The sequence below is a fragment of the Mustela nigripes genome, chromosome 1 (assembly GCF_022355385.1).
Source record: "Mustela nigripes isolate SB6536 chromosome 1, MUSNIG.SB6536, whole genome shotgun sequence".
Taxonomy (NCBI): Eukaryota; Metazoa; Chordata; class Mammalia; order Carnivora; family Mustelidae; genus Mustela; species Mustela nigripes.
This window is the reverse complement of record NC_081557.1, coordinates 94,736,456-94,760,498: the sequence shown is the minus strand read 5'-3', so window position 1 is coordinate 94,760,498 and position 24,043 is coordinate 94,736,456. Positions and strand designations below refer to the sequence as shown.

Sequence of the window (24,043 nt, the reverse complement as noted above, 5' to 3'; positions counted from 1 at the left end):
AGTTTTATTTCCTGCTGCAATGTCCAGATGGTGCTTTGTGGTAGGTGAGGGGCCTGCTTTGGTGGACAAGATGAAGCAGGAGCTTCTGTGAATCAGAACCAACCAGACAGACACCTCTGCCTTCTCCTCTTCCTCCTCCTCTATACACAGCAGTTGAGGGGGACGGCTGAGGAGGTCTAGAGCCTCTTTCTTGTATTTGAGAATCCTCAGAGTTCTAAGGATGCTACGACTGTCCTTGAGCTGCAGGTTGAGAAACCTTGCATTAAAAATGAGAAGCTAGCATGGCGGGTGGGCCTGCCGTGCTGAGGCCTGCACAGAACACACACAAATGCACAAGTAAGGGTCAGATGGGACACAGATCCAGAGTATTCTGTATTTCTCACACAAGAGTAGAGGACCCCCCCGCCCAGGGCTCCTAGAAGCCCAGGTTGGGGACACATAGCCTCAAGGGCTGTGTTTTGGTAGGGATGAGGCCAGGGGCTTGGCTGCCCTGGAGGGATGTGAAGGGACACGGAGACCCAGCGTCCTGGCCTACTGTGTGCTTTTCTTGAAAGGGACAGGAGCTATCCCCATAGGTGGGAAGGCAGTGGGAGAGAGAGAGGTGTATGCTCTGTTCTGCCATGCTCCTTTACTTGGATCCTCTTTAGGATTCAATCGACAAAGCGGTCTCTTCTAGACTGCCCCCGCCAAGTTAACATGTTCCCTCCTTCTCCTTCCCCCAACTGTCCCATTTTCTTAAAAAATATTTTATTTTATTTTATTTTTTTAAAAAGATTTTATATATTTATTTGACAGTCAGAGATCACAAGCAGGCAGAGAGGCAGGCAGAGAGAGAGGGGGAACCAGGCTCCCCGCTGAGCAGAGAGCCCGATGCGGGGCTCAATCCCAGGACCCTGAGATCATGACCTGAGCTGAAGGCAGCGGCTTAACCCACTGAGCCACCCAGGTGCCCCCCAAATATTTTATTTTTTAATTTATTTGACAGAGATCACAAATAGGCAGAGAGGCAGGCAGAGAGAGAGAGGGAAGCAGGCTCCCTGCTGAGCAGAGAGCCCAACGCGGGGTTCAATTCCAGCACCTGAGATCACGACCTGAGCAGAGGCTTAACCCACTGAGCCACCCAGGCGCCCCAATTGTCCCATTTTGATTGGAATTCTTTCACTTGCCAGGGAAAGGGAAAAGAAAAAAAAAAGGAGTTCTAAACTTTCCATTAGGTAGTTGGGATAAGAAGTCTTCTGGGGCAGTCGGATTAAGCCCCGGCAGCTCTCTCGCGCACTATTACGAGCTAATTGAGCACCAGGAGCTCATCGGCAGCTGCAATGAGCATTTTGTCGGAGTAATTTTATGCAAGGCCACAGTCATTTTCAGTAACAAGGTACTCCAGGTAAGGAGAGAACGCCCTGAAACTTTCGATTTGCTGGAGTCTTCCTCCACTGCCTTCATTAACACAAGCCGAGGATAGACAGAGGCCCGGAGACCAGATCTTTTGGGAGGCTGCGGTCCCTCAGGGGCTGACTGGCCCAGATCTCATGGTCCCTTTGTTGGGGCCCGAAGGGAACAGCCCCGTACATCTGGGAGAGCCCTGCTGGGTCAGTTTTGCATTGACTGAGGTTTGGGGGGTCCGGAGTCAGATGTTCAGAGAAGACGAGGGACAGATGTAGGTTCTGGCAGTCCGGGGAGAGCTGGCCAGGGAACAGGGAGCGTCATGGCCAGTGTCTTTATCAGTGACCTACGTGTTGAGAGCAAGACCTGAACACAGGCAAGAAGGCCCCAGTTGTACCTTCTCTCCCACCCTCCCTCTCAGGGTTTGTGTTGTGGGTGGATGGGGTGTGAGCCTGAGTAAGTGGGACCAGTGCAGCTCCTGGGTGTGTGGACGGGGTCTTTCTTATCCCAGAGGATTTTTTTTTTTTTTTTTATTTATTTTTTTTTAGTGAGCATGCGTGCATGGGGTAGAGGGTAGGGAGAGGCAAAGGGAGAGAGAGAATCCTAAGCAGCCTCCGTGCCTGGTCATGACCTGAGCTTAAAATCAAGAGTCGGACGCTTAACCAGTGCCACACAGGCACCCCCCACCCCCTGCAGAGGATTCTTTATGGTAGGACTTTCTTACCCGTGCTGCGCTCCCAGCACACCTGCCTCTCCACCAGAACTTCCCTCAGGAGCCTGAACCTGCTATCCACAAGTCCTGGGCGCAGTGGGCCGGGAGGGGTCTCTCAGTGCCCTTTGGTGGGGATGCTGAGGCCTGGCCAAGCTGAATGTGTCATCTGGGTAGGCCTGCTGAACCTCTGGCCCGCTGCTCGTCAGCCCTCAGTCATGCCCCTTAGAGGACGGCACCCAGATCCTCTACCCCCTGGCCCCCGGGGGTAGAGGTGGGGAGGTAGACTGCGTCACTGTCACCAGAGGACTCTGTCTTTCTGACACTAAGGGCCTTGTGTGGCTTTCTTCCGTTACTTCTCAGCCCAGAACAGCCTAGAATTCTGCTCTGGAGCATATGCAGACTAGCCACACACACACGCATACACACACACGCACACGCATGTGCATGCACACGCACACGCACACACGCACACGCACACGCACACGCACACGCACACGCACGACCCTCCTGTTCTTCATCTCCCACATTAGTTTTTGAGCCTTGGCCCCGTCTCTGGCCTGGACCACCTCCTTCCTCCATCGCACAGCCATAAAAGCTGGTCGCAGGCAGAGGCTGGCTGCATCAAGGCAGGAATGTGGTATTTGGTTAAATTGTAAAATTAGCTGGGGAAGTTAATGAGGCATCCCGCCTCTGCCTTCCGAAGAGCAAGAAGTTTATAAAGGGGATCTGAGCACCTTGCCCGCGAAGGGGAGGAAGAGAGGATGGGAGGAGGGAAGGGCTGGCTGGGAAGGCAGAGGAGCCTCTCCCAGTAAGCTCGCAGGCCTGGGAGCCGGCTGGGGGGGAACCGAAAGGTCATCCAGACCCTCAAAGCTCCTGCTTGGGACAGATCCCATCAGACGCTTTGAGTCCGTGGTGCTCTTGACCCCGTGTCTACAGACACCCTGAGATGGCATGCAACCAGCTGGTGATTAGCCCTTCTAGCGTCAGACTCCGTGTGTATGTGTGTGTGTGTGTGTGTGTGCGCGTGTGTGCAAGGCTGCAGAGACAAGGACTAAACCTAGAAGGTGCCCGCGACAGAGTGACGGTAACCCGGACAGCTAATGTGGACTGAGGGCCGTCAGGTGCCAGATTATCCTGCCAGGCACTTCACGACCTTGCTCGATCCCCACAAGCCCTCACTGAGGCTGGGGCTGTTAGGATTCCACGGGATGCGGAGGAAACTGACTTCACTCACCCAAGATCGCCCTGCGAAAAGGAGGCAGTGTTGGACTGTAAACCCAGGCTGGCTGGCCCCTGACGCTGCTGGTCTTCACCTCTGAGACCAGGGCATTTTCATTCCTTTTCCAGGCTGCTCTCGTCACCCCCAGCCCCTGGTTTGCAAGGCACAGATTGCACGCTCGTGAATGTCACCCCAAACCTTTGGAAGTCACGGTCTCAAAGGTGCGTGCGAAAGAGCTGCCAACAGTCTATTTTCTGCACACACCAAATTCTCAGGTCCTCTAATTACACCAAACAAACCTTCCTGTTTTCAAGCAGCAACTCGATGTCATTTTAGTTGTCAGATTCGCTTTAATAACGCCTAACACGGGGGAGGGTCATCTCCCCCAGCTCTGCACGAGGTCAGCCACAAGAGGCGAGTTGCGTTTTGTTGTTTTGGGCGGTGGTGGGGGGTGATTCATGCTAAGAAGGGGCATTAGAGGGTGACCGGCCATGTTTCTGTTTCAAAAAGTGTGGAGCCTCCAGGCTTCTGAATTTTGAGCCTGAAAATGTCAGTGCTGGAGCTGTAATGTAACACCTCAATTATGGTGCAGGGGGTAAGAAGGAAAGACTCTGAAGCCTGCAAGGTTCCTTAGATCCATAGCCTGGGCCTCAATTAAGGTCTCAAAACACCAAAGGCAAGCCAGTGAGTGTCATTTTTAACCAGTTTGAACATTTTACTACTTCCTAACATCAGAAGCGCCCGGGCTGGAGAGCCTGCTTCTTGTCCTCAATAAAGTGATTAAGCTGAATGGGTGTTGGGGGGTATTATTAGGCTGAGATGGGCTAAAAATAGAAATGCTCTGTTTTCTGAAAGCCACAGCAGGCCTGGAGAGACTGGCAGCCGCGACGTGCCACCAAGGGGCCTGCGGAAGGGGGAGGGCGGGTGGCAGTCCCCCCGGGCTCGGTCTGAGATGGGGCGGTGGGTGTTGTGACGGGCGAGCCAGGTGACGGGCCTCTTTCCCAGCTGTCATCAGGAAGAGAAGAACAGTAGAAGCTGAGGATTGGTGGTTTCTACCTTGGCGTGTGTGTGTGTGTGTGTGTGTGTGTGTGTATGAATTTACAGCAGCTGGCAACTCTGCAGTCCAGGATGGCCACCTCAGCCCAAGATTTACATATTTAGCCCCAAACGAGTTGGATTTGTGTGCCCTTCTTGGGGGAAGGGGTCCAATTTGGGCAGTGAATAAAGGGCAGGTTATAAGGGGCACATGCGGCATGGGGAGGGAGGGGTGAAGGGAAGAGACCCTCGAAGCCAAGAGTGAGCATCTGTTCTATAAAGCCTCAATTAGCAAGGCTGCCCAGAAAGGGGGAATAAAGAGACTTTTTGGTTAAGTGAAGGTCAACCAGGGAAACCTTGTCCGTTTCAGCCTCTGAAAGAATGTGTTTGCTATCGTCTATCAGTGTGAGAATCTATTTTTCTACTTTGGAAACAATTGATTTTTTAAAAATTTTATTTATTTTGAAAGAGAGAGAGAGAGTGAGCACATGCAAGTGGGAGAGGGGCAGAGAAAGAGAGAGAATCATCAGCAGACTCCCTACTGAGTGTGGAGCCGAACTCAGGGCTCAATCTCCCAACCCTGAGATCAGGACCTGAGCTGAAATCAAGAGTCAGACCCTTAACTGATTGAACCACCCCCATGCCCCATCAACTGACTGTTTTTTATGATAGAATATCTTGCTTGCTTAGAAATCAAAAGGAGAATGTCAAGGAGGGGAGCTAGCCATGGAGGTTGTAGAGAGAGACTTCTTCTTCTTCTTTTTTTTTTTTTTTGAATTATTTTATTTATGTATTTGAGAGAGAGAGAGGAAGCACGAGCAGGGAAAGAGGCAGAGGGAGGAAAAAAAAGGGAGAAGCAGATTCCCCATTGAGCAGAGAGCCCGATGCGGGGCTTGATCCCAGGACCTTATGGTCATGACCTGAGCTGAAGGCAGATGCTTCACTGACTGAGCCACCCAGGTGCCCCATGGAGGGCTGTTCCTAACTGGGGTTTTATTGTAAGTCAGCCCAGAGGATCGGCTGTACCTTTTCTTCTGTAAAGCCCCGCATGTTCTCTTGTCCTCGACCTCATTCCTCTCCTGCTACTGCCAGGTGGTTCTGAGGGGATATTTTTCAGATGCAGAAATGGTGGCCGAGGAAATCAGGATGCTAGAATATACCACTGTGCCCAGCAGAGCTGGATGTAGAGCCTGGAGCCCCTGGTTCCCAGTCTAGACTCTGATGGGCACTGCTGTCACACCTGGGCACCAGGAAGTTGTTCTTGACAGAGAAAGTGCTCAGAGAAGAGCATTTGCTAGGAGGGGGATGGCCTGGGAGCGTGTGGGGAAGACCCACCAGCGCCAGAGTGTGGAGGACGACCGAGGACTTGAGCACGCTGCCTTTGGGGCCTTTTTCTGCCTCCCTGAGTAGGAGCGTTTTATTCTTTAACCTCTGATAGCATCAAAGGCCTCTATTTGGTGGGCTCTCCGTGCTGCCACCCCGATTTCGTTTCTGTTTCTTTGATGCACACTAGCTATGAAACCTTGGCTAAGTGAACCAAGTTTTTCAAACTTCCACGTTCGCATCTTCAGGATGGGGATAACGTTAGAACTGATGGGAGAATTGACTGGTACGTGGCACGTTAAGCTGTTAGGACGGTGCTTACTTCATAACATTCAGTAGATTTTGCCATTTGTATTCTTGTTCCCACTGTTGGGATGATAGTAGAACCCTGCTGCTCCGCATGGAGGGCGGTCCTTGCAGGACCCCTTGGACCCCTGGATGGGAGGGTTAGGGGGCCGTTGCCTGAAGGCGGTTCTGTTGCTAGGCGCCTTCATGGTCACTGCCTGGAGACCTCCCAACACCTGTGGCCCCACTGCTTAGTGAACGGAACCCCCGGATTTGTACACTTGTAGGGCGGGAGCAGCTGTCAGGGGCTCCTGGGTCCATGAGGACACTGCGGCTCCCAGAGGTGAGAGGCAGGACCAGGATGCAGTCAGGGCTGGGGAAGGCTGCCATGCTCTCTCTGCCTTCCCTCTGAAAATAAGTGGGAATTTAATTGGAGGGAGTGCCAGGGGATGTTGGGGGACTGGGTGGTAGCTGACCTCAGCTCGAAATTCTGGCAAGCAGGGCTTGGATCTTGGCCTTTGCCCACGGAGCAGCCCGGCTTTGCTTCTCTCCATTGTCCAGACAGTGCTCACGAATCTCACACCCTGGGGAGGGGTGCTGGGGCGGGGCCACCAGGCCAGATTTCGGGGGGAAGGCCTGTGACAGAGGACTCTAAGGGTGCTTCCGCAGAAAGGAGCAGGGTCATTAAGGTTGAGGGAGGAAGCCAGGGGTTTGGGTAATGGACAGAGTTTTGAATCTGCTAGATGCCCATAGAAACCCTTCTTTCCACTCTGAACCTCTCACCTGAGAAGGCCCTAGTAGGGTCCACGGGAGAAACCAATTGTTGGTATCCAAAGGTTGAGGGGAGAAATCTCCAATGACCTTTCTACCTAGTCTCCTTCAGATGCCAAGACTGCAGAGTTATCTTTCTTAAACAAAAAGCTGCAAGTCCCTGAGAGCCTAGATGTCCCCTGGAACCCAGGCTCAGTTTTCCCTTTGGCCTCATTGGCGTGGCCCTGCTCTATCTGGCTAATGATTCTCCCAGTGTCTGGACTGTCTGTTCCACGCTGCCTGCCTGATGGAGCAAGGTATTTCCTTGAGAAGGAATCCCCTGTCTGAACCAGAGAAGCCAATCCCGGCTCGGGTTAGCCAGCACCTTCCCATTGCCAAGGGTTGTAAGCACAGGAGCTCCCTTTTATAGCCATGGAGAGCGGTCTCTGCCATGTACCTCCAGCTACTTCTCACACAACACCCGTCCATCTTCTCTTGACCCTGAGACATGTCCCAATTTAAAACTTGTCACTTACAGATGAAGAGATGAAGTGGCTGACCCAAGGCTACAGAGTGCAGGCAGGGACAGTTGGGACTCTAAGTCCTTTCCTCTTGATGGTGTTTCAGGCGAGCTCTCCTCAAGCCCGCTCTCCACTGGCCTCCCCTCTCGGTGCCCCGCTGTCCTCCCCAGAAGCTGAACACCTTGTGTGCAAGAGTTTCAGGGAATGCCCGGTCTCCTCTCTCTCGGGTGTTTGTCGCAGGTGGGCCTCCCTCCAGGAACCCTGGGGCTGGAATCTTAGGGACTGGAGTTCCAGAAGGCTCAGACCAGAGGCTGACCCCCTAGAGCCCAACAGCTTGATGACATGAAGCTAGCCCAGAATCATAGTAACTATTCATGCACCTGCTGTGGGCTAGTGTTTCATGGAGGGTGGACATGGGGGCGTTAATCCCCCCATTTCAAGGAGGAAAGGGAGTCTACAAAATTGGCCCCAGGACCCTGTCACCAGTGAGGAGAATTCTGTTGCTGGGTCTGGCCACCAGCTGCTGGGGACTTCACCTCAGGTGGACGTCTGAGTTGGCCCAGCGTGTCTGGAAGTCTAGTCCATCCAGAGTGGGGCCTGACGTTCTCAAACAAGAGAAGGGGTTGTGTCACTGCCTTGATTACCCTCCATACCTTGATTAGCCAGTCATGGGAGTTGCCTGGGGAAGAAAGGGGTTAAAGGCAGCCCGAAGACGAACCCCCAAATCAATACTCTTGCTTCGACCCTGGGAAGATTTGCGTGCTGTTGTTTTTGTTGTGACAGATTAATTATCCCACTTGTATTTTATTTAAAATAATTCACCTTAAATAGGCTTGCACTCATTTTAGAAGGAGGTTGATAGTGCTGTCAAAACTTGGCCGTGAGTGTTGAGAGCTGACTGGAGAGCTGCCATTTCTTCGACCTTCTCCCAGCGAAGAGCGACTGGGGCCCTGTCTTTACTTGTACATTGTTGGTCTGTTTTGGTTTTTATTTTAGGTGGGAAGGGCAGAGGGAAGAGGAAGAGCGTGAATCTTAAGTAGGCTCCATGCCCGGGGTGGAACCCCACATGGGGCTCCGTCTCGCGACCCCGAGATCATGATCTGAGCTAAAGTCAAGAGACAGACACTTCATTGACGGAGCCTCCCCCGCTCCCCCCACCCCCCGCCCGGGGCTCTGTGTACATTGTTGGTTTGTAGAGGGGTTTCATGGAGGTACCCAGTCGTTCGTGTCTTCTGCTTCTTTTATCTTCCATCCCCCAGAGAACATCTGCTGAGGACTTGTCCAGAGTGGACATCTTGTCTCCCTTCTTTTGTTCCCTGTGTTTTGGCTGGGTGGTGAGAATATTGCAAATGTTCTGATATGTGGGTCGCAGGCCTTTGCTGCTTTCCCGGGCCCAGGCCTTACCAGTGGGGGAGGGCAGTGGGGACAGTGATGCTGCTGACGTCGGGCTGCGTTGATTGAGTCCCTCGCGTGCGCCAGGTGTGCTGTTGGAGCGGTTGGTTACCTATGCTGTTTAAATGAGTCCTCACTCAGCCCTGGGAGGCAGCTGCTTTGTGCCCAATTATAAGATAGGCCCGGACAGGAGAACTCACTTGCCCAGCGAGGAATGACAGAACCAGGACTTGAACCTGGTCTGTTTGACCCCGGAACAAGGGTTGTTGACCTGTCTGGTATACCGAGCACATGAGTTTATACTGGTGGCCAGGGGCTGCGTTTCTAAGCCGGCTGGGTTCCCGCTGGTGCTGTAGCTGGTGACCAAGAGAGCTCCAAAGGCTCTCTGAGAGTGAGTTACAGGCATAAGGGACAAGGAAGACCCAGGATCCCAGTGACAGCCAAGCACACCAGGGTACCGTGGGACCTCCCGACAGCATGAGGTTTATCAGGTGGGGTAAGAAGTGCTCTCTCAGACTGCAGACGCCTCAGCCTTTCCTTCTGACCCATTGCACAGTCTGGTCTTTGACGGGGCAGACGCTGAGCCCCGTGTGAGAGGTCCAGCCACTTAGCAAGTCATTGATGGGGAACTGACATCTAGAGGTCCAAAAACCTGCCACTCGCAGTCCCCTATTAGTCCCTGTCTCTGTTGGCATGGCTTGGAGATGACCCTGGTGGCTTCCTCCATCCTCCCTTGGATTGGGGCCTGCACCCTTAGTTCATTCACTGCCCCCCTGCCCCCCTCCCCCATCCTGTCGTGGGTAACCTGCCCCCACTCCCTTGTCTGCTAGGCTCAAACTCTCCTCCAACTGTACCCTGAGCCGGTCTCCCGTCCAGCCTGCATCTGCTCGCAACTCCCCCCACCCCCGTCCCCGAAGGAGTGTCCCTCCCCGAGATTCTGGTTCTGGATCAGCTGTTGTTGTGTTGATCCAGGAGAAAGAGCGAGCTGGAGAGAGAGAGAGAGAGAGCAAGCGGGCAACGAGCCCGCCTTCCAGATCCTCTCGGGGAGTACACATCTCCTTGAGTGAAAGAACACGCAGTGCTGGCCTTTGGGATCGGCAGCCGGTGTTCTCTGTCTGATAAGAGGTACTGTAAATAAAAGTGTACACCACGGCCCGCTGTAAATGCCCCGTGTCTGTACTCATTGTTCTGACAGCTTATGCTTTTTTGGGTCTGCTGTTTTGGTACACTCTGTACTTCCTTATGTAAGCAGGCATGCGTATCTCATCAGAACATTCAAGATGTTTATTTTAAAATCTCAAGGAATTAAAAGAAAAAGCACACACTACTCCCCATGAGATGCTGGCAAATGTGAAGTGGGTTTTTTTCAGAGCCCCCCCTACCCCCGCCTTCTTATTAGCGTGGGGGTGGGAGAAGGAGGGAGTTGGCTTTTTTTTTTTTTTTTTTCTTTCATTGGCTTCTGCCTTATTTACTTCAGAGAGGCACCAGTCTACTTCTGACTGTGTTTGGCCACTGCTACTCCCCTTCCTGGATGCTGGCGACCACCCCCCACCCTGTTTCTGGTTGAGGGGCAAGTCGGGAGGAAGGTTGTACCCTTTGCAGAGGGGAGATGGCAAAGGGAGCGTGGGGGGCTTGGAGGGGGACAGCTGCGGGGAGCCTGATGAGTTTGTGCTGGATTTCAGCTCTGTTGTTGAAAACTTCATGGTGGTTAGGGAAAACTTCATGGTTTTGAAAGGGGTTTCCAGGCCTGGGACTCCTCTGATTACTGTGAGTTGGGGTGATCCTTAGCACAGAGCAAAAGGGCCCCCCACCCCGACACACACACACGGAAGCCTTAGACCATCCCCAGCCTCCTTGAGGGCTGTGGTAGCTGCCTCCTTTCTTTCTAGCTCATCATAACCTGCGTGGGGCCCTCTTCCTTCCTAGAGCCCCTGTCTGGCCTTCTGGAGGCATCCAGAAGGCAGAGAGGAATAGGAGAGTGTAGGAGTCTGGGAGATTCAGAGAGTCAAGCACTCCTGCTCCCCCCGGGTAGCTCACGAGGCACCCTGAGCCTTTTCTGCAGGATCACCCAGGATTGGCAGGGCAAGGATGTCTGTCTGTCCGTCTCTTTACCACCGAACCTCAGATAAACTCTAGGTCTGGGCTGGCAGCAAGGGGTCGCTCAGCAGATTTCTGCCAGCCCATTTGGGGTCCTCTCTGGCCGTTGGCGGCCTCTTGAGGGGGAGGCTTCTGAGTGTACTGAGGGAGGGGTTGCTTTTTCTCTTGCAGGGATGCGAGTGCTGGGCAGCTGGGTGGGGAACAGAGGGAGACCATGCTCCAGAGGAAGCAGACAGCCCCATTTCCACGCTTTCTCTGCCCCAAACTGCCTCAGTGCCAGCTGAGACCACGTCCTTGAGTTTTCAGAAGGCCCAGTAGAGAACGCAGAGTCTGTAGAATAAGGACTCTGCCACCCCCTAGGGGACAGCCTGGCAGTGCCCTGAATGGCCACTGCCCTCTTCCCAGGCCAGTTGTGGGCCTGGAACCTGCCGGAGGGCTTCTTTGTTTGTGGAGCGAGCATGACCACAGCTGCAGGCCAGGGAGGGAGCTGGCCCCTGGGAAAGAGCGGGGACAGGCCAGAGGCCAGCCCGCCTGCTCGCACAGAGCTTCCAGTCTGCCTGCCCGGGAAGACCCAGAAGAGCCTGGCTGAGCAGGATGCTGGCTGTGTCTTCTCAGGCTCATCCGGGGAGGATTTCGGACCCGGATTGGGGAGCAGCTGCCAATGCTGGTCCTTTGACAGATTTTCCTGCTCCCCTCAACAAGACAGTCACTCACCTTTAAACGAGAGGCATGAGGGGTGTGCGTGGGTGAGAGAGAGAGAGAGAGAGAAATTATAGTGAAATATGTCTTTATAAATGTGAGCCTCACTTTACACAAGATTAATGACCTCCAAATAACTGTACATTGAACTTGAGTAAAATCAATCATACTTTGCACGGAGAAGTTCTTTCAAGGAATCGTGACCCTGAGCCTGACTGGTGGTGATGGTAGCTACTCCTTGTGGGCTGTGGGTATCTGCCCACCCCCTCCCCTGGATAGAGGGCCGAGCCCTTTACCCACCATGTCACGTCCTCCGAGGGACTTCCTTTTATTCCCATTTTACAGAAGGGGTGACAGACCCACTGAGATCAGGCAGCGTGCTCGGGGCAGGGTCACAACTCATGACTAACCTGGCTGGGATTCAAACTGTGACCCATCGGACCCAAATCCTGAGCTCTGACGCATGCTTTCCTGCTCCTGAGGTATCCCTAGCATCGGAGAGCGCGTGTATCTGCCGAGCGCGTGGTGATTGACGAGGGGCTCGTGTTCATCAAGATCCATCTTCCCCTTCCGTCTTCACCCCAGCACATCCCACTTCCCAGCTCAGGAAGGAGGGTCATGGTGGTGTCCGCGGCCGGGAGTGGCGGGGCCGGCCCAGGAACCGGTGTTCCCCACTCTAGAGGGTGCTGTTTGCTCAGATCTGTAATCTTGAGGGAGGATGGCCAAGGGTCCAGCCCACTCCATCTTCCGGCTGTTCTCCCCCTTGAGTGTTGATTTCGGTCCCGGCCGTCCATCCCCTCCCTGACCGCATCTCTCCTCCCTGGCTTCATTCCAGCCCGCCGGCCTCCTCCTCCTCCTCTGTCTGGAATGGGCTTCCTTAGACAGGGGCGTGCTTCTCCCTTCAGCGTCCCTACTCAGATACCGTCTCATCAGAGAGCATTTCCGTGCCAACCCCATAAAAAAGAGCAGCCCCTCACCCTCTCTGTCCTTCACTTAATCTATTTTTCTTTTTTATCACAGAGCCCCGCCTACTTTATATTTACTGAGTTTTTTTTTAATGTATTTTTTTAAAAGATTTTATTTATTTGACAGAGATTATAAGTAGGCAGAGAGGCAGGCAGAGAGAGAGGAGGAAGCAGGCTCCCCGCTGAGCAGAGAGCCCGATGTGGGACTCGATCCCAGGACCCTGAGATCATGACCTGAGCCGAAGGCAGCAGCTTAACCCACTGAGCCACTCAGGCGTCCTATTTACTGGGTTTTTAAAGATGTGCCTTCCCTTCTAGAATGTGAGCTCTCTGAGGGCAGGGATTCTGTCCCTCTTGTTCATTTATTGTTACCTGCCTTTGGGCACGCGCTCAGTGGACACCCAGAAAACGTCCCTGCGTGTGGGAAGGATATGGCAAGGCATGGCCATCCCTGAGCTGTGCCCTGGTCTTCTCCCCACTCCCGAGATAAGCTCCAAGAAATGTCGTGCGGGTCAATGCTGATGGATCCTCGTGCACCCATTGTGCTCGACGGACACGAACGGCTTCCTCCCTCCATCACTGCCTCGCACCGATGCTTTATAAATATATTAGGGCCTGCATGATGTCACTGTAATGCATTTTGGGAAGAGCCATGTGGTTTATACACACTTGAATTGCTTTGAATGCAGACCTGACATCATAGGGGAGGCAGCAGTGAACAACATGTGCACAGTAAACAGGCAGAGACTGTCTTATTGATTAACAGATGAGGCCTCTATTATTGATCAAAGCTTGGTGATGAAATTTATCACTTTTAATTTCAGGGCTGCCAAATATTTCTGCCTCTGAGCCAGCCATTACAGAGACAATTTAAAGGCACATGCCTTCTTGGGAAGAGGGGGTTTCTGCCTGTCTTTGCTGGGCTCCTGGGCCCGGGAACAGTCTGTCTTTGCTGTTGGGCTCACCCTGGGGAGTTGGGGAGCGGGGGCCTCGGTGGGGGTAGGGGAGTGCCAGGGCTTCATGAACAGGGTCTGTGATGGGAGCCAACGTCTGGGGTCTCTGTGCGTGATAGGATCTCTGACCCGTCTGGGTGGACCCGGCTCTGCACAGAGGCCCGGGGACTTCACAGCCTCGGCTCAGTGTCGTGACTTCAGCAAGACAGGCAGGGAGAGGGGAGGATGCGGAGGGCAACCAGCTGTGGTCAGGCTCCGGCCACGCCGGCAGCCTTGACGAGATCACATGTGCTGATCTGTTTTTATCTTCATCTGAGCTTGTCCGATGGCACACATCCGGCCTTTCGTCTCCTACCTGGCCTCCTTCCTTTCTCTCTGCTTCTCAGTCCTTGAAACAGAGGCTGCCGTCGCCGTGTGGATGGCTGTTTTCTAAGAAGCCTGCACACCACATCCCTTTCAGGCGGCGACACGGAGGCCCCCACCTGGTTGCAGGGCTCCTGCATGAGGCAGAGTCCACGGGGCTCTCCGGCCCCCGCTGCCCTCCTCGGGCCTCCCCAGCTGCTGTCTTCTTTAGGGAGCCATGAGAACTGTGAGAACCAAAGAAAGAAATGTAGACAAAGCCAGATCCCGTACAGGTCGGCAGGAAATCACTGCTGGCTAGTGATTCGGGACTGGGGAGGGTTTCTCAGGCAGGAAGGCTGTGGCTTCGTCCACCCGTCTGGTCCATGCTGCTCTTTGAGGAACTTGCTGCCTTTCCAGTGTACGTGAATGGAAAGGGGTCCTGGCCGCCACCTGCATGAATGAATTACACATTAGGGCTGTCTTGCCATCAAGTTCCTTCAAAAGCCCTTTCTGGAAGCCATGTAAGGCACATACAGGTCCTTGGTCCAAGGACACACCCTGCAGCTTGAAGGGACACCTGAAGGTGTCCGTGACCTTCCCATCTCCAAGCAGAATTCAACCCCAGCTACCCACTACAACTGGCAATATATATATTTAAAGTTCTTAAGGAAAGGTGACTGTGTATCTTTCCTAGGGCACTTTTTCATTCACCTATTCAGCCAGTCAAGTACTATTTATTGAGTACCTAGAAAGGGTATATTTTGCTCGTCAGTTGGAATCTAGACAAGGTCAGTGTTCTAGAATCTGACGTTCTGTATGTGCTCTGGGATCTTTTACCCTTCCCCAACAAGAACTGTTTATTGCGGTTTAATATCAGCCTATACTGGTACCAGTTGTATTCTGAATTCTCTTCCTTATAGTATGGGTTGTTACTCTAAGGAATAGTTCTTAAAACTTTTTTTTTTTTTTTAATAATACTGGAACCATTTCTCCAGCTAGAATTTTACGCAGAACTTCGATGTAAAGGGGCATAGTGGAATTTTATTTCCTTGAGTTGGGGGAAGGAAGCCCATACCTCACCTTCTTATCCATGAAGCAACTTTGCAGATGGAGCCCTAAGGAAGCCAAAATACCCAGAAATTAAGAGCAAAGCCTCTGAAGTCAGGCTTCCTGGGTTTGAATCCACTTCTGTCACCTACTCTGTGACACTGGGCAAGCTACTGAACCTCTATGAGGTTGGGGTTTCTCGTCTGCTAAAGGGGGATAAGAGCAATATGTACTTCCAAAGGTTGATGGGAACAAAGGCAACAGTACATCTTAAGTATACCTACAACAGTACACCTTAAACACTTCGCATCGTGCCTGGTGTCTGGTAGAGCCTCAGGAGATCTGAGATGGTTGGAAAGCAGCACTAGGTTTTTGCTGTGAATATGTGTAAGAAGTTCTACCTTGGGCCGCCTGGGTGCTCAAGGTCCTGGGATTGAATCCCACCTTGGACCCCCTGCTTAGTGGGGAGCCTGCTTCTCCCTCTCCCTCTGCCCCCCGCCCCCGTCTTGTGCGCTCTCTCGCTCTGTCAAATAAATGAATGAAATCTTTAAGAAAAAGTTCTGCCACTCATACAAACATAAAACACAGGGTTGGAAGGAACAATGTGCAGGGTGTCCTGGAAAGGGCAGAACAGAGCTGGTGTGCTTGACGCGTGCAGCCTGAGGTCTTTAGGATGCAGTGGGGTGGGAGGGGTCAGAGGACTGGGACCAGCTGTGCTCACATGCAGAGACTCGGGGCGGGTCCAGCCGTGCCTTCCAGGGTAGGTGGAGATGGCTCCCCGTGGAGCTGGGTGGCTCACTGGTCAGGCCTCATGGCCACGGAGAGGAATTTAGAATCAGTGCAGACTGTGAGCCATGTAACTTCTTGAGCAAGGATCAGGAAGGAAGCAAGTGGCCTTCAAGGCACCTGCATGCATTGGGTGAATCTGGCCATTGTGTGGGGGGGTGGTGGCCATCCTGGGTCTACCAGCCGTCTGGGGGCCACCCAGCAAGGGCCTGGGTGGGGCAGTGAGAATCGACAGGCATGGCAAGAGATGCATCTAGAAGACATTTCGAATGAAATCGGCCGAGGCTTGAGACAGGTGCCCCCTGAATGAAATCACTGATCAGAGCCTTAAAGACTGTTTAGCAAATGGTAAAAAGTCCTATTTGTCTTGACACTATGGCCTTGTTGCTTTTTAATGGTTCAGAAAAAGTTTGCCAGTTTGAATCGCACCGAACTGATAGTATCGGTTCCACAGGTAGGTACAGTAACAGGTTCCTACGGGGTGCCGGGTCGATACCGCTGAGCGTGGGACAGCACACTCCCGCCCTTAGAGAACTTCCGGGGTGGCAGGAGACAGCGAAGGTGCACAGGCATTTCGGAGAGTGCAGTGGCGAGCCTTTGATCTGGAACGTCCGGGGGCACAGGGACAGGCTGCGTCCCCCAGATGCCAGGCAGAGGCATGGAAGCCGGTGTGTGGATGGTGCCGCCTGTGGGGAGGGCATGAGGGACGAGAGCGGCAGACATGGGAGGAGCGGAAGGACGAGCAGAGGCCTCTCGGTGGGGAAGAGCCTGGGCCCTTCGGGGAACCCCAGCGGCTGAGTGGGCCTGGAGTCGGGGCAGCGAGAGTGAGGGGCGGGAGACAAAGCACACATCTTAGCTCGTCCAGAAGGGCTTTGTGAGTCTCGGTGAGGAGTTTGGATTTCGTTCTGAAGACACAGGGAGTCATTCGGGGATTTTAAGCGATCGGGGGCTAGGGGTAGTTGGGGGCAGACAGTCTGGTTTTGGGGGCACTGAGTTGGGGGCTGTCCAAGTAGAGGTATGTCTGCCATCCCTACTTTCCCATAAGGTACAGTCTACGCAACGGGGCTCATCCCCCCTTGTCTAATCCTTTACTCCTCTCCATGGAGCCAGCCCCCCAGAATCCTGCTGCTTCTTGGGGCATCTCATCAGGACCCCCACTCTGCTTGTGTTGGTTATTCTGATTTTGTTCCCTCTTCTCTCTGGGTGACCCTGGATGGGGGCATCTGGAGCTCATTTGGGTGGGTGGGCACATCCTGGAGGAAGGGCTAGGCTGGCTGCCAGGGCCAGCCGCTGTGCCTGACTCGGGATCTTCGCAGGTATCCAGCCCCCTTCCCCCAGCTTCCACCTACAGTTTGAGCCCAGGACTGCTTCCACACAAGCAGAATATCACTCTCACGGTGACTGCCTCCCCTATCTTTTCAGCGGGTGCCAAAGCCTTTGTCTGTGACCAGTGTGGAGCCCAGTTTTCGAAGGAGGATGCGCTGGAGACACACAGGCAGACCCATACCGGTGAGTAGACCGACCCCCGTTCTCCAGGTCCTCCAGTGTGCCGGCATACTCCTGAGCAAACGCGACATCTCGTGGTGTCCTGGGGAGCTTGTGCCCTGTTCAGCTACTCTCGTGTGTGAGGCTGGACGGCAGGAACCTTGACCTTGTCCCATAGCAACAGCTGTCCTGGCTGAGGTCTCCCAGGCCATGAGGGCCCCATTTTCTCAGAGCCTTCTAGCAGGCTCTTATTGAGGTCTTAGAAGGTCCGAGATGTTATCTAGCATCCCCTTCCCTTGGTGAACGGTCAGGAAACCTTTTGCACTCTATCTGAATACCTCTGAAACCCTCAGTGGCCACAGTGGGCTGCTCTTCCCGCTGTGAGTCAAGTCATGGTAAAGGAAAGCAGTGTCTGTGTAAGGACGCACGGGAACCATTCAAGCTGACAAGGTCACTGTATTTGGTTAGAGCCCTGGTCGCTCGGCGTCAGTGCCGTCACCACCATCAGTCATCGTTACTGTAGCTCAGAGCCCTGGGGCCGCCTTTTGGAAACTCTGTAAGGTGGGAGGCTCTTCTTGTGTCATAGATGAGGGCCCTGCAAGGAGGGACAGTGACTTCGCCTACTTCAGGGTGGGGCCAGGAGGGGTGCCCAGGTGGCTCAGTTGGTTAAGCAACTGCCTTCAGCTCAGGTCGTGATCCTGGAGTCCCTGGATTGAGTCCCACATCAGGCTCCCTGCTCAGCAGGGAGTCTGCTTCTCCCTCTGACCCTCTCCTCTCATGTACATTCTCTCTCTTTCAAATAAATAAATAAATAAATGAGTGGGGCTAGGACTGGGTCTCACCTTGGCTCTGCCCTTCCTGCCTGTGAGACCAGGGATCCATCCTTGAAATGGTCTTACTTGGGGTCCCCTCGTCTGTTAGAAGAACGGAGTTGTAATCGTACCTACCTCCATAGCGTCCTGTTGTCACAGGGATGAAATAAGATACTTTTTTAAAAAAAGATTTATTTATTTATTTATTTATTTATTTGATAGAGACAAGTAGGCAGAGAGGCAGGCAGAGAGAGAGGGAAAAGCAGGCTCCCTGCTGAGCAGAGAGCCCGATGTGGGGCTGGATCCCAGGACCCTGGGATTATGACCTGAGCCGAAGGCAGAGGCTTTAACCCACTGAGCCATCCAGGTGTCTCTAATAGGAGATACTTTATTGGAAGTGCTCTGCAGAGTTTTGCCTCATAGTAAGCATTTTATATCTAGCACTAGGTATATTTAAAATATTTATGGACTTCCCCCAATGTGCCTGGCTTGCCTGTTGCATTTAAGGTATGGGGACATATGAGACAGACAGCATTTCTGCCCCCCCCCCTCCCCCGCCGTGGACCTGCAGTTCTACCGGGGAGACAGTATAGGCACATAAGTGTGTAATACTGTGTCAGGTAACGATACATGCTAGTAGGAAAATGAAGCAGGATAAGGGGAAGAGAGTGATAGGGAGAAAAGTCATATTCCAGATTAAATGGCCAGGCCTTTCTGAGAAGGTGACATCTGAGCAGGGTCCTGATGTAAGGGAATGAGCCTCTCAGATGGAACAAGCACTTGAAGAAGCCCTGAAGCCAGGTTAAACTTGACCATCTCAGGGAACAGCATGAAGAGCCTTGTAGAGGGAGAGTGGACAGGAGGGCGGAGAGTGAGGAGCAGAGGGGTGGTGGATGAGGCAAAAAATCAGAGAGGTTTCTCAGCCTGGGCATGGAATTTAGATTGTATTCTCCATGTGCTAAAAGTCCATTGGAAGGGGATAAAATATTTGCAAATCATATCCCTGATAAGAGACTTAGAGTTAGAAAACATAAAGAATTCTTAGAACTCAAAAATAAAAAATGGGCAAAAGGTCTGCATAGCATTTCTCCTCAAATAGACAAATAGTCAATGAGTGCATGAAAAGTTGCTCGACACCACTGGGCTAGGGGAAATACAAATCAAAATGATAATGAAGTCATGTTTTGCACTCATCAGGGTATGGCTATAAGACAAAATACAGGCAGTGAGAAGTTTGGGGAGGACGTAGAGAACTCCGAACCCTACACGGGGCTGGTGGGAATGGAAAATGGTGTAACGGCTTTGAACAGCAGTCTGGTAGTTCCGCAAAAGAGTAAACATGGCATTCCCATATGCATGGCAGCTCTACTCCAAGGTGTCTCCCAAGAGAAATGAAAACATACGTTCCCACAGAAACTTGCACGTGAATTTTTATAGCAGCGTTATTCATAACAGCCAGAAGGTGGAGATGACCCGGTGTCCGCCCACTGATGAATGGATAAACAAAATGTCACTTATGCGCAGGATGGAATATTATTTGGCTATAAAATGGGGTGGAGTGATCCAGTCTACAAATAGATGAACCTTAAAAACATCTTGCTCAGTGAAAGGAGCTGATCACAAAAGCTCTCACGCTGTATGATTTCCATTCTGGATGTTTCATCCCGAATGGGCAAATCTAGAGACAAAAAGTAAATTTGTAGGTGCCAGAGGCCGGGGGAATTTCGGGGAAATGGGGAGGGACTCGGGAAGAGGTGAGGAAATGTTCGAGAACGGATGGTTGCACAACTCAGATTATAAACTATTGAACTGCACAGGGCACGAGTCACATGTTGTTGGTATGTGAATGATAGCTCAGTAAATACACATACACCCCACAGATATGTGGACAAACATGTACAGAGAGAAGGAAGTAATAGTCCACTGGAGGGTTTTGAATGGGAGAATGACATGACTTGATTCATGTGTTTAAAAGCTCACTCTGGCTCCTGTGTTGGGAATTAACCATGGGGAGTGTGTTGGTTAGTAATTGCTGTGTAACAAACCACTCCACCAGCAGGTTAAAGAACAGAGGGTTATTATCTCTGACAGTCTTGTGGGTTGACTGGGCTCCGCTGGCTGCTTTTCACTTGGGGTCTCTCATGAGATACGTCAGTCAAGCCGTATGTGGGTCTGGACATGGCGGATAGCTTCCTCACTTTCCATACTTGCCACATAGCCTCCTTCACAGTAGAGTGGCCTGAATTTCTTCTGAGACAGGTCAAGGCCCCAAGTGTTTGGAAGTGTGGTAGGCTGAAAACCTATAGCATCCCTTCTGCCATGTTTTATTGGCCAGAGCTGGCCCAGGTCAGCCCCAGACTCAAGGGGTAGAAGGCTAGACTTCCCTTCTCAAGGGATCATGACAGACAAATCCAGAGTGTTATATGGCAGCCATCTTTGGAGACGGGCTGCTAAACCACCACAGGGGGCTAGCATGGAAGAAGGAAGACCAGTCTGTTGCTGCTCCTGGTACCACCATTATGTCGGTGGTATTTTCGTGTCCTGTGACCTCCCCCGATCTGCCTTTCCCAAGTGGAAAACGTGGTGTCACAGGCCTTGGTCTGTGACCGTTGGAGGAGGGCCTTCTAGATGAGCATCTCCCTGACTTGGTTAACCGTGATTTTGCCCAGGGTTCTGGAGCCAGTTATTTTGAAAGCCAGGGCAAGACCCAGGTGTTCCCAGGGCCCAGCCATCTCCTTCTGGCTAGACCACACATGGCAGAGAATTGCCCTCTGAGATTTCTGATCTGGGGCCTGTGGTGACCAAGCAGTGGGCAGCTTGAGCTGTCCATGCAGATGAAATCTGAAGCTCCAGGAAGCAAGCCACCTCCCAGCCAGAATCAGAGGCGAAGGCTGAGTTGGCAGGACAGGAGGCTGTTTGCAAACGGACCCCGTGCACTTAGTGAGCACCTTCTGTGTGCCTGGCATCCTCCACTGAGGGGGGCGGATACAATAGGGATCAATGCAGACAAGCCTCTCTGTTTTTATCTTAAACAACTTCATTGAGATGGAATTCACATACTGTACAGTTCACCTGTAAAAAGTATACAACCTGATGATATTTGGTATATTACACTATTTTTTTAAGCATACAATTCAGTGGTATTAATGACATTTCCACCTGTTTTTAGAATCTGGGTTGGTTCAGTTTTGAAAATTGAGAGGTGTTTTAGGACCAGTGCTTTTCTAGGATTTATTAAGTCAGTGAGGCTTTGGAAGTGGCTGACACCTTCCAGAGAAGGCTATTTGACTAGTGGTTGGAAAGAGAGCCTGGAGTTTGTGTCAGAAGCCTGAGGGGGGCTCTAACTGCATAGGTGGGGTGCCAGATACACTTGAAAGCCAACGGGAGGGCAGAGAGCACACCAAAGAGGAAAAGGAGCCGAGACCGTGGGAACAAGGAAAGTCATGGTCATGCTGCTCTGTATTTCTGATACCTTCTTGGATAAAAGCTATTTTTCCATTATACCCATTTAATAGATGAGAAAAAAGAGGTCTAGAAGCCACCCATTAGGAAGTGGAGAGCTGGCGCTTGGCCCAACTCCATCTTCAGCCCTCTTCCCACTGCCCCCCACCTGCCTCCGGGGTGACTTACTGTGGTCCACAGGTGTGTGGCTGAATGACTGGGGAGACCTTGTTCAGAGATCCTTTTGCTCAGGGCCTTGCCTGGGCAGGGCTCTTTTGGATCGCTGTGACCCATTTAACTAAGGATCCCCATCGCCCTTCTGGGACAGGATACACCTTGTCTGAAACAAACAGAGTCTGGGAGTTCCATGCCCAGAGCTGCCGTGTTGGGGACTAACAGAGCGAACCTGCAGCATGACGTCGGATGGGTGATCAGGACGTCTTCTAGGTGTCTTTGAAACCAAGAAGTGAATTTTGTAGAAAGTAGCTCTCATTCCACTTTAGCCCAACGAACGGCATCTTGACGTGTCACCCTTCTGACGCCACTTAACCCGGATTTCTGTGGTGGGGTGTGTGTGGGTGACTTCTCCGACACCCCCTCCCCCAGGATCTTGGTGGGCTCCGGCTGGTGCTCTGGGAGGCCCTGCCTGTGGTTGGGCTGGGCTCGGGCTTTGTTGTCATATTTCAGCTTTCTGTTTTGGTACAGCGAAGACTTTGAGGAGATAAACAGAGATCACTTTACACCTTTTATATTATGACAAATACATATTGCAAAACACTGCTGCTTCCAGACTGTCGGGCTGCAGAGCAGCGAGGAATTAACAGCTACGCAGCTCCCTGAGATGCCTGTGCTTCATTGACACATCAGATTTTTTTAACTGTTCAGTAAAATAAAAAGCGAGAAAACATGCGCACGCGTGCTCGCGCACACACACGTACGCACTTACACACTCCCCCAGCGTACCGCGGAGGTTCTATATTGGGCATGTCTGAAATTAGCAAGTCGTTCTTTAAGTCCAGATAAACTGATAAATACCATTAATGGCTTAATTTATACTCTGGGTTTGAAATTTGACACATGGACACTATCTTGGCTCAGGAAACACAAGTGGTTTTGTGCCAGAGGTTTTAATGACCGATCAGTAATATAAATTGCTGCATCACTGAACAGAAATAGCTTCTCCGTGTCATTTGATCTGGAAACTTCTCCGGCCAGGCAGCAGTTAATAAATTTAAAAATAATTACCCTCTTTATTCAAAGTCAAACTAATTAGGAGTAGGTTTTACAAATCATAATGTTGTTCAAGCCACTGTACATCCCCGTTTGGGACCTGAGCGGGCCTGGGGGGCAACAGAGGGGATCGGGTGGCGTTAATTAGAGGACAGGGAAGCTGCCTTGGCTCTGAGCTGAAGGCAAGGAGATCACAACGGTCTTGAGCGTGCCCTGCATGGGAAGGAAGCGGTGTTGGGGAGGGGCCTTGGGGGGGACCAGTAGGAACCTTCAGTCTTTTCATTCATGTGTAGGGACATCAGAGCAGACGCCTGACTGTGTCACGAACATGGGCAAGAGGGGCCATCGTGGGTCTGCGTGGGTCAGGCCAGAGAGGCCAGGAAGGGTGTCTGAGTGCATGGCTGCTTGGGGAGGACCGACCTGCCCGAAGACGGGAATGGAGAGGAGGCTCTCTGGAGGGCTTTACCCACTGGGCAAGTTTCAGCCCCGAGAGGGTGGCTCAGGTTTGCCTTATAGGCTTCAGGGAAGGTGCTCCTTTAGGGCCTAAAGTCAGAGTGCGAGGTTCAGGGTGGTCTGTGCGTAGTGCCCCCCAGAACTTGGGACCTGGTGGCAGACCATCTAGTATCCAATCCTAGTTTGATGATCTTGGGCATGTTGCTTAACTTCTGTAAGCTTTGGTTTCCTCCCACGCAACATGAGGGTGATGGTGGGGTCTGTCCTATAAGGGGTGTTGTGAGGATTTAATTTGATCATCCGTGTAAAGCACTCAGCCTAGGCCTCGCCTGGGTATTTCACCCTCCAGGAGCACCAGGAGCATGCCTGGCCACGTTTTAGAGGAGGCCTCATTGGTTGGTACCCTGGAAGGCTCAAGAATCTTGAATCTCCTGCTGGTATCCTAGCCCATGTCTGCTACCATCAGGAGCCTGGGAATTCTGGGTCTCTGCCTTCTTCAAGTAGACTTTCTGTGTCTGCCATCGCACCTGAGACCCTCCTCGTGCCCTGGTGAGGCAAAGAGGCAGACAGACACGGCTAGAGCCATTGCCAGGTTTAAGATTTCTGGGGCTAGGGGGGCACCTGGGTGGCTCACTGGGTTAATAAGCCTCTGTCTTCGGCTCAGGTCATGATCTCAGGGTCCTGGGATCGAGCCCAACAGTGGTCTCTCTGCTCAGCGGGGAGCCTGCTTCCCCCTGCCCCGCTTGTCTCTGCCTGCTTGTGATTTCTCTGTCAAATAAATAAATAAAATCTTTAAAAAAAAAAAAAAAGAATTCTGGGTCTAGGAAGTATAAGGGTCATCTGGGAGGCCCAGGACACGAGGATGACCTAGATCTCTAGACCTGTCCTGCAGACATACAACTGTCCCCTCCAGCTGACTTGAATTAGACTATGCAGCTGCTTGGTCCACTCATTCTTTCATTTATTTCCTAAGTTTTAAAGTGTCTACCATGTGCAAGGGCTTTGGGGAACTGATAGATGAGGGTGAACAAAATCTGCTTTCCTGAAGATGACAGTGTTGTGAGGTCAGTGAACGCAGGGGCTACTTGCCTTGGGTGCAGAGTAGACAAGAGC

At 52.2% G+C, this 24,043-nt stretch overlaps 1 protein-coding gene across 2 annotated transcripts in view; it reads left to right on the top strand.

Annotated features, from left to right (window-relative positions):
* Positions 1-24,043, top strand: part of ZBTB16 (zinc finger and BTB domain containing 16) — a 177,880-nt gene that overhangs the window by 105,884 nt on the left and 47,953 nt on the right. For both annotated transcript variants that reach the window (XM_059416715.1, XM_059416720.1), the window contains exon 4: positions 16,932-17,018. In XM_059416715.1, the coding sequence (XP_059272698.1) occupies positions 16,932-17,018 (87 nt within the window). The remainder of the gene's footprint in view (positions 1-16,931; positions 17,019-24,043) is intronic.